Raw genomic sequence first — 10,189 nt, 5'->3', positions numbered from 1 at the left:
AAAGTCTTTTTGCGACCTAGGCCTGATTATGTTCCGAAGGTCGCTTCAACTCCGTTTCGCTTTCAGCAAGTGGTCTTGGAGGCTTTTTCCCCAGCTGAAGAAGGGTCAGTTACCCTGAATCTCTGTCCGGTTAAGGCACTTAGGATCTACGTTGACCGCACGGCTCAGTGGAGTATATCTGACCAGTTGTTCGTGTGTTTTGGTGGTAAGAGCAGAGGTTCTGCTGTCACTAAACAGCGGATGTCACACTGGATAGTGGAGGCTATTTCTTTGGCCTATGAGGCGCGTGGCTTGACTTCGCCTCTAGGGGTGCGTGCTCATTCTACAAGAGCAGTGGCTTCTTCTCAGGCCTTCTTTAAAGGGTCGGGGCGGTGCTAAGCGCTATTTGGCCAATGAATTGGCGTGATGGTATAAGGGCTTCAGACATTTGTCACACCGAAGGTGTTCCCAAAGCGATGACGTCATCGCAGCATCTCGTTCCCCTATTCAGGGAACCAAGGTTACATACGTAACCGAGATGGTTTCTAAGGTGACAGAAAATGGAGGTTTAGGGCTTCACTGTGGTTAGGCAACTTCCTGTTAAACCAAAATGTGAAAGATCAAAGATAGCTTCCTGTTAGCAATTTCAAGCTCATATCAACCTCGTTCTGCATAGCTTTCTGAAAATGAATTGCACCTTGCAGCTTTACAACTTTCAGCATCTTTTTGCATCATGGCCTGCATATGTACAGCTGTTAAGTTCTGCTTCCCAGCTTTCATAACTTCTGATAACTTTCTTGCACTTTTGTTAGAAATGACAAAGGCAAGTGTTACAGTATATTAAACTGTTGATCATAGGCACAGAATCAGACTACGGGGGCCCTGGCAGCAGTTAAAGTGATTGAAGTGCGCAGTGAAGAGCAGCTGGATGACTACATCACTGAGATAGACATCCTAGCATCCTGTCGCCATACAAACATCATATCGTTGCTGGACGCCATCTTCTTTGAGGGCTGGCTGTGGGTAAGGAACATCTGTTTATAGGCCTAGGTGTTTTTCCCCTCAGCTACAGCTACACTTTTATGTGTAGAGAGTTAATGTTTATTAAAAATTTACCAGAAGTCTTTTTTCCCTCATTTATTTATATGGACTATAAATACAAAACTATATTGGAAGCTTAAAAAAAGACAGCTTTTCTAAAGACAACTTTTTTAAAACAAGTTTGGGAGGGTTTTTTCCAGTGTTGGGGAAAGTAACTTTTAAAATAATGCATCACAATATTGCGTTATTCCATAAAAAACTGCGTTACTTAGTTACTTTTTCATGGAAAGTAATGCATTACATTACTTTTACATCACGTTTGTCACTTGGGCTGGGCCTGCTTTTTTGTTTTTTAATGAAAACAAAGTAACTTGAATTACCTATTTGAAAAAGTAACTTCGATATTTTCTTGTAAATGTAAAAGTTACTTTACTAGTTACTTGAAAAAAAGTAATCTAATTACTTGTAATGCACTACTTGTAATGCGCTACCCCAACACTGGTTTTTACTTTCTAAAAGTCTGCATAAATAAAGACACATTCTTATATAGCTTGACTATTATTTTTTTAGCGTATCTGTATGCTTTGTCTTTTTAGATCCTGATCGAGTACTGTCCTGGAGGCGCTCTGGATGATATCATGTTGGGTGGGTGACTTGACACTTTTCCATCATTCATTCATGGTAGTATCTTTATGGCATTATCATAATTTATCCATACTGCGTGTGTTTCAGAACTGGAGCGTGGCCTTACAGAGCAGCAGATCAGTGAAGTGTGCTGTCAGTCTCTGCAGGCTCTGTCTTACCTGCACCAGCATCACATTATACACAGAGACCTGAAGGCGGGCAACATTCTGCTCACCATGGATGGACAAGTCAAACTAGGTACAGATATACTGTTCTCTCACATTTTTGGTCTAAATACAGTCTGTGCTTTATTTATTTATATTCTCTTTCATACAGCTGACTTTGGTGTGTCTGCAAAAAATGACAATACCATCCAAAAACGATCAACTTTCATTGGAACTCCATACTGGTGAGACTCTCTTATGCTTGGTCAAATGCTCTTGCTGTCATCGTTTATGCACCTTTATGTTATCTGATACAAGAAAAAACTTGTACAGATCAACATGAGACAGAATGATAATTTTGGGTAAACTATAGGCCTACCTATTGAACCTCACAAAAATAAACAATTAAATTATGCTTATAGTGATTCCTTTACTTAATACAACCCTCCTGCCAAAGAACATTAGATCATAATATTGTGTCTTTCAAGGATGGCGCCTGAGGTGATTATGTGTGAAACGTCGAAAGACAATCCCTACACGACTAAAGCTGACATCTGGTCATTGGGCATCACTTTAATTGAGGCCGCTGAGATGGAGCCTCCTCATCATTCTCTCAACCCCATGAGGGTCTTGCTGAAGATCACCAAATCTCCACCACCCACACTCTCCAATCCTCGCCAATGGTGGGTCGCCGCTTCCTCATCCCCTCTCTAGATCTGCTGGGGTTTAGGCTTAAGCTTTATCTTGATTTTTGCCGTCAGGTCATCACATTTCCAAGATTTTCTACGGAGAACCTTGCAGAAGAATCCCGAGTCTCGTTGGGGAGCCCAACAGCTCATGGCCCATCCTTTCTCTTATGCGGGACGAGACGGACGAGCCCTCAAAGAACTCATCGCTGAGGCCAAAGCAGAGGTCACTGAGGTCATAGAGGCTGAGGTAAATACATAGGTCAATGACAAGAACATGCTGCTATTTTGAACTTTCTATTCATCAAAGAATCCTGAAAAAAATGTATGACATTTTCCACAAAAATATCAAGCAGCACAACTGTTTTCAAAATTGATATTAATAAGAAATGTTTATTGAGCACCAAATCAGCATATTAGAATGCTTTCTGAAGGATTACATTGAAGACTGGATTAATGATGCTGAAAAATTAGCTTTGCATCACAGGAATAAATTACACTTTAAAAAATATATTAAAATAGAAAACAGTTATTTTAAGTTGTAATGATATTTAACAATATTACTGTTTTTACTATGTAGTTATTAAGTAAATTCAGCCTAGGACCCCAAACTTTTGAGCAGTGGTGTAATTAAAAAAATAAAAAATAAATCATGATTTTTACTTTTTGGTTATACCACATGACATATTTAAAAGTCATTATCACCTTTAGTTGGACCTGTCAAACAAACATAATCCATGTGTGTAGCAGTACACAGCTTAATACATATTTTTCTGCATCTTTTCATCTGCAGTCTTTATTAGATCTCGAATGTTCTGCGAAGGAGATGATCGCTGCAGAGTCAGAGCAAACAGTGCCACAACCAGGACAAGCAGCTGAAGAACAAGGACCACAAGAACCTGAGACCCCTCAGAAAACCTCTGTTCCAGATGCTTTTCCTCAATCTCCCACCGACTCGGAGCCAATAGCTGAGGTTAAAGTAACCCGCAGGGCTTCCCAGGCCACAGACAAAGCTCAGAAGAGGGCAAGACGCCTCTCGGTTCCAGGAAATCTCCTCTCGTTTTTTACTGGAGGCTCCCGTCGCAAATCTGCATTCTGGGGTGACAATCCACCTCTTCAAGGAAGTAAGGACTCAGAAATTACAAGTGCAGCTGTGGGAACTGTGGAAACTTGCCCTTCAGATGGCAAAGAAAGTGAAAGCACTGACAAACTGAAGGAGCAAACATCTGACTTAGTTGATGCTCCAAGTAATGAGGCTTCTGACACCGACACCAAAGACAAGGAAGCTAAAGTAGAAACTGACAAGGAGGTAGCCCAGACCTCAAACAACTCAAGCACACCACCACGAACAGAGTTACCAACAGATTCCTCTGAAAAGGAAACACTAGATCTCACCAAGGAGGACACTGATGCTGATAAGGAAAATGTGAAGTCTGATGATTCAGGAAACAATGACCAAACATTTTGGAAATCCCTCCAGACACCTGCTATTATCAACAAAGACACAGCACATCCACAAAGCACACCGATTGTAGCTTTGTGTTTGGAAACACCACTAGCTAAAAGGACTGAAAAGAATGAGGGAAATTATAAATATGAGTACCTTGATTTGGCCTGTCCTTTGAAAACTTGCAATTCTCCTCCTGCTTTAGATATAAACAAAATCTTAACTGTAGAGATGCCTTCTAATAATGTTCCCGAAGAAGTTTCTGACCTCAAAAAAGCACAACAGATAACTGAACCATCAGAAAATGATGCTGTTGAAGGAAGAACCGAGGAAGATGTAGAAGAACCAGGAGAACTGGAGACAGATGGAGGAACGGTGGATGCAACAAAAGAGGAAATCAGTGAAAATGGCAAGGACTTTGATGTAGGGAAAGAAGAAGATATAACCGCCAATGAAGATGACATTATCATGAAGGTAGAGTGTGAGGATGTCAATGAAGCTGTCAAGGAAGAGCATGCTACTACTGAGATAGGCCATGAAGAAGTCAACTCAAGCAATGAAAAGTCTGAGGAAGAGGAACGCTGTGAAAAAGACAAAGATCTTTGTACAGAAACAGAGGAAGAGGAGCATTCATCCAACAAGGAAGATGTTACCGTGGAGGTTGATCATGAAGATTTAGACTCAAGAAACGAAAACAGCGAGAACACAAGAAAATCTGACGAGGAGGTAGAAATACCAACCCAAGATGAGATGACCACTGGTTCACAGATGGTAGAGATACCATGTCAAAATAAAGAAGACACCAGTTCTGAAGGAGAAAAGATCATCATTGGTAATGAAAGAGATGCTGCTGGTGATCAAGACGGAGCAAGTCCAACAGAAGTCTGTTCTGAAAAGAAAGAAGAAGAACCTGAACAAGAGCTTCACATGGATACTAGCATACAGAACGTTACAGAAGAGCAATCAAAACTTCCTGGTGAAGATACAACAGATGTTTCTGGACCAAAGTTGAAAAAGCAAGTGATGTTTGCAGTTCAAGAGGACAAAAATGAGCAAGAAAGGCCACTTGCAAATGGCTTGAAAAATTTAGACTTAATACCACCTCATGAATCGAATGGATCCACACCTAAGGAATCTAATGAAGACCTAACTGCACCTCTTTCCCCTACTGAGCCTCCACTGTCTCCTGGAATTGAAGGGGTAAGTCTGAAATAAACATCGAGCTAAAAACTACCAGGCTAATTCAACATGTACGAACTGTTCTCTTTTTGTATTAATTCAGGAATTGCACCCAAGCAGGCGAACCGTTAAAAGGACACGTAAATTTATGGTGGACGGTCGTGAGATCAGTGTCACCACTTCCAAAGTGTTTAGTGAGGGAGACAAGAAGGAGCAACAAATGCGCTGCAGCAGGTAATGAGTCTTTATGCTTTATAGTGGACATGGATGAATGGACGGGTCACATTCATAACTTCTTGGGTGTTTTCAGACGGCAGGAACTGCATGCGTTGAAACTCTTGCAGAGAGAAGAGCAGAGAGAACATGTCCAGCTTGAACAGAAACTACAGCAGCAGCGAGAGCAGATGTTCCGCCACATAGAACAAGAGATGACTGTAAGCCACAAACACCAAAGCCCTTTGGCCTCAGTTAACAACTTAAGACGTGCTATTAAACAGAAATGTTTCCATTCGGGTTCTTGACTGACGTACAAACATGCCCTTTATACAAACACCTTTACTAATGTTACTTTGACATGCAAGGACTTATTTTTGCAAAGCAGATTCTAAAGCACATTTCAATTTTTCATACTGTACATTAATGTACAGTTCCTAAATTCACTTGTAACACACAAAGTATTTGTTTTATTATTTGAAGAGTTTATTTGCAAAAACAGATAACTCCGTTTTTATAAATTTTCTTAAATCATGTTTTTTATCGTGTTATCATGTTTTTATTGTGTTTTATTGTGATAGTTAGCTGTATTTATTTTTTTTTAGTTATTATTATTTAACCAAAACAACCCAACATTAATTGGAATACAGGACAAAAAAAAAAAAAAACAATGATTTTTGAACACAGTTATCTGTTTTTGCATATGAACTCTTCATTTTTTTTTAAATAATTGTATTGATTATTATAATTATATTATTTAATATAAATCAATTAATTAATTATTATGTAATTTTGTCAGCATAACACAAGTGGAAAAATGTCAACTAAAAAATGATTTTTGCCTTTTTATTGTTTACTGGGCAAAACTAAAACTATTAAAAATGGTTATTGTTAATTGAAATAAAGCTAAAATAAAATAAATTCTAAATATTAGATTTAAATATATATATTTATATATATATATTAAAAACAGAAATGACAAAAGTTGCCTTGGCAATTAACTGTAATAACGTAAGTTTAAGTTGAAGTAAACCTAAAATAAATTTATTTCGAATACATTTTTATTATTGTATTGAAGTATAAAAAAAATGAATAAAAATGACAAAAGCGCATAAAAAAATACTAAAACAAACTAAAATGAAAACAAATTATAAAAATATAAAGCTAATTCAAAAGCCTATAATAGCATAGGAATAATACTGAATTGTAAGTATGATCAATGTATTAGCACAGTCTCCTCAATAAGCTGCATGATGTGATTATTCTTAATCATATTCATAAGCGTAAGTATGAGCACTTGAAGTAAAGATGCTTGTTTGTTTTTTGAATGTTTGTCCTGTTGCAGAGCAAGAAGCAGTACTATGACGGTGAGCTTGAGAGACTTGAGAAACAGTACCAGCAACAAAGCAGCCAGATGGAGGCTGAGCACACATCCCGGCTCAGGGAGGACGCACGCAGACTCAAGGCCCAGCAGGAGAAAGAGCTGAGCCGCAAGAGCAGCGCACTGAAAGCGGACCCTAAAGAGGTACGGACTGCTGCATTTACCCACACTTATACAGCATTAGGCTCAAACACATGAAGACAGTCACTCATGTGTGTCTATTTCTGCTTTAGGAGCAGCGGTTCCTGCAGAAGCAGCAGCAGGAACTGAATGAAGCTCTGCAGAAGGGCGTTCAGGAACATAAGAGGAAGGTGGCTTCCATGGAGTGGGAGATTACTGTCAAATCTCAGCAGCTCAAGCGAGGTAAATATGCCACTGCTAATACACTTATTTATTATGTAATTTGTACAAAAATCACGGTTTATGGCATGTAGTTTATCAATCTTTAAAACACACTCTTAAAAATTAAGGTTCCAGAAGCTGGGTTTTCACAATAATGCCAAACAAGAACAATTTTGGGTTCCACAAAGAACCTCTTCATGAAGAGTTCTTAAAAAGAACAATTTTTTTCTTAGTGCAAAGAACATTTTAATAATCTGAACCAAGAGTCCCACATAAAATAAAATAAATGATCAGTGAATTAAATTAGAAATAAAAATGTAAATAAATAGCTTCTCAAACTTACAAATAAATGTTCTTAGATGTATGACAAATCCATGTCTAAAAATATAGTTAAATGTAACACTAAATAATAAATTGATAGATATTTTAAATTGCATTAATTTGTCCGTCTGAAAAGTAAATACAATGAAGGAATCAGTAATCAAAAATGTAACAACAAATAACAAATTGATAAATCCTTTTTAAATGCAATTTTTAAAATGCACTGATTTGTCAAATTAAAAAGTGATGTATTTATTATTTTGATGTTACATTTAATGTCATTTCAAACATTAATTAAATAAAATGTTTTTGGGAAATTATTTATTGAGAATTAAATAGTTGGTATCTTTTACCAATAAAAAATAATTAAAATATTTATCTATTTTTTTCTAGTTATTTTTTTCAGTTTGAGAAATTATTTGAATGATAACATTTTTAATTAATAAATTCATAATTGATTCATTATTTTATTTTTAATGTGGTAAAATTATTATAATTATATTATTTAATATAAATCAATTAATTAATTATTATGTAATTTTGTCAGCATAACACAAGTGGAAAAATTTACTGTGCACTGTAATAGTAAATAAATAGTGTGCATTGTACACATACTGTATACAGAAGAAGGTTATTAGTAGTATGTGATTCTAAACATACTGTTTCCTTCCTTCTCAAGCGCGTGAGGCAGTGATTTGGGAGTTAGAACAGCGCCATCTACAGGAGAAGTACCATCTATTCAAACAGCAGGTGAAGGAGCAGTACTCCCTACAAAGACAGCAGCTGACCAAGAGACACAACAAGGTTAATTATGCAGCAACCCCCAAAAGCATTATCTTTATTTTTCTGTACCTTACCCTGTCTTCTGTGGTTCTGTTCTCTCGTATGGTAGGATAAGGAGAGAGCGTCTCGGTTCCAGCAAGCTCTACTGGAGGAGCAGAAGTCATTGCAGGCCCAGGAGAGAGTATCCTTCCAGAAGGCCCAAAAAGCTGAAGCAAAGTCCTGTTGGAATCAGTTCAAGATGGAGCTCAAAAAGCAAGGTCTGAGTGGTCCAGAGCAGCGACAACGTCTCACACAGGTTTGGATTCAGAAGAAACAAAACATGTAGTCAATTAAACCTATACTTAATAAAACTGGTTTGCCCTCTCAGTTTTTGTCAGAGGAGGAGGCAAGACAGAAGCAAGAGAGACAGAGTCTTCAAGAGAGTCATGAGAACCAATTGAAAGTGGTGCAGGAACAATGTGATGCCAGTGCAGCTGAACTACAGCAGCTTCAGGTACATCCGCGTCAACTTGGGAACAGCCTTGCAGCGTTTTCATGTTGAGGGAATGTGGTTCTCAGTGTCTGTGTGTTTGGATTTTAGAATGAGAAGCTCCAAATTCTTGTGGACATGGAGAAGAAAAAGATCAAAGCTCTGGAGGATGAACACACTCTGGAGCTCAACGAATGGAGAGATAAGCTTGCGTGTAGAAAAGAGGTATTGGAGGGAATAGTAAAAATTAGAGGTTTAAAGCTTTTTAATCGGGAAAAAACATGACGACTGTTGTATGTTTATGTTCAGGTGTTAGAGGAAGACCTCGCTCGTAGACGTAGAGAAAAAGAAGGAAACAGGAGACGAAGCAGTGAGCCGGAAAACCGGCATGCAGCTCGCCGTTCAAAGTTCTTCCATAATCTAAGCTTTTCCTGACAAAGTTAAGAAATACTCTAAACCCCAATGTCTTTATAAACCGTATATGTACCTGATCAAAAGTGACAGTAAAGGCATAAAATATTCATAAAATCAAAATCAGTTGTAATATTTCACACTATTACATTTTTTACTGTATTTTTTAATGAAATAAACGTTGGTAAGATACTACTTTTAAAAACATTATTACCGACCCAAACTTTTGAACAGTAGTGTATGTATGTGTGTGTGTGTTTGTATGGGGCTAGTTGTCACATGGGTAAGTTATAATTATTTTATTAATTATTTTAGATTATTTTAGTTTTCAAATACAGTTATATTGTGAAAGTGGGCTTTTTTTCCCCCCCAAAATGGTCCCATCATGACAAGTTATTCCATTTAATGTGACAACATTAACAAAGTTTGTTCAATTAATTGTATTGTTGTTTCATAGAAAATAGTAGCAAAGATAGTGTTTTGGTAGTTTTTAAAATTAATTCACACACACATATATATATATATATATATATATATATATACATACACACACACACACACACACACACACATTATATGTACAGAATATATGGACATTTGGGTTAAGTTGCAGAATATATTTTGTCTGGAGTTTATGTATTTTTGTGAATATGTTTAAAATCTGCTTAGTCATAATTCCTCTGTAAGTGTATCTTGTAGCCTGAAGATGAAAGTTCATGTGTAAATAAACATTTTGAAACAATTTTAGACAAATAGATTATTCAGATTATATTTCTTGTGGATGTGTGAGAAGTTTTTGAACAGTCATGGTCATGCACACAAAAACAGCATACCAGCATGGGCTGGCAGCAGAGAAAATGATTACATAAAGCCACACCCCAGACCAATATCTGTCTCTTGACTGGAGTCAACATGATTTCTATTGAGCTGCTGAAGAGACGTGTTCTTCTATAGCAACCTCTTTATGGTAAGGTAAATGCTTTCATATTACTAAACATCTGGACGTATGAAAACTTGTAATGTGACATTTCAATTGAATACAACAAACGGGAACATATACTATTAAAGGTAATTTAATACTGAAAATACTTATTTGATTTAATGCATTAAAATGGTATTCTGGTAAACCCTGATTTATATGTACATATG

General features: G+C 37.1%; 1 protein-coding gene across 1 annotated transcript in view; it reads left to right on the top strand.

Moving 5' to 3' along the window:
* LOC107720718 (serine/threonine-protein kinase 10) overlaps positions 1–9,134 on the top strand; it is a 10,854-nt gene extending 1,720 nt beyond the window's left edge. The window contains exons 2-17 of the mRNA XM_016528530.1: positions 838–1,002; positions 1,617–1,665; positions 1,753–1,902; positions 1,981–2,053; positions 2,297–2,491; positions 2,570–2,744; positions 3,288–5,141; positions 5,224–5,354; positions 5,431–5,554; positions 6,679–6,858; positions 6,948–7,077; positions 8,057–8,181; positions 8,270–8,455; positions 8,528–8,653; positions 8,741–8,854; positions 8,939–9,134. Coding sequence (XP_016384016.1) covers positions 838–1,002; positions 1,617–1,665; positions 1,753–1,902; positions 1,981–2,053; positions 2,297–2,491; positions 2,570–2,744; positions 3,288–5,141; positions 5,224–5,354; positions 5,431–5,554; positions 6,679–6,858; positions 6,948–7,077; positions 8,057–8,181; positions 8,270–8,455; positions 8,528–8,653; positions 8,741–8,854; positions 8,939–9,064 — 3,903 coding nt within the window. The 3' untranslated portion in view covers positions 9,065–9,134. The remainder of the gene's footprint in view (positions 1–837; positions 1,003–1,616; positions 1,666–1,752; positions 1,903–1,980; positions 2,054–2,296; positions 2,492–2,569; positions 2,745–3,287; positions 5,142–5,223; positions 5,355–5,430; positions 5,555–6,678; positions 6,859–6,947; positions 7,078–8,056; positions 8,182–8,269; positions 8,456–8,527; positions 8,654–8,740; positions 8,855–8,938) is intronic.
* The last annotated feature ends 1,055 nt before the right edge of the window (positions 9,135–10,189 follow it).

Source organism: Sinocyclocheilus rhinocerous, unplaced genomic scaffold (assembly GCF_001515625.1).
Source record: "Sinocyclocheilus rhinocerous isolate Xijiao unplaced genomic scaffold, SAMN03320098_v1.1 scaffold603, whole genome shotgun sequence".
Taxonomy (NCBI): Eukaryota; Metazoa; Chordata; class Actinopteri; order Cypriniformes; family Cyprinidae; genus Sinocyclocheilus; species Sinocyclocheilus rhinocerous.
This window is presented reverse-complemented; position numbering and strand designations above follow the sequence as displayed.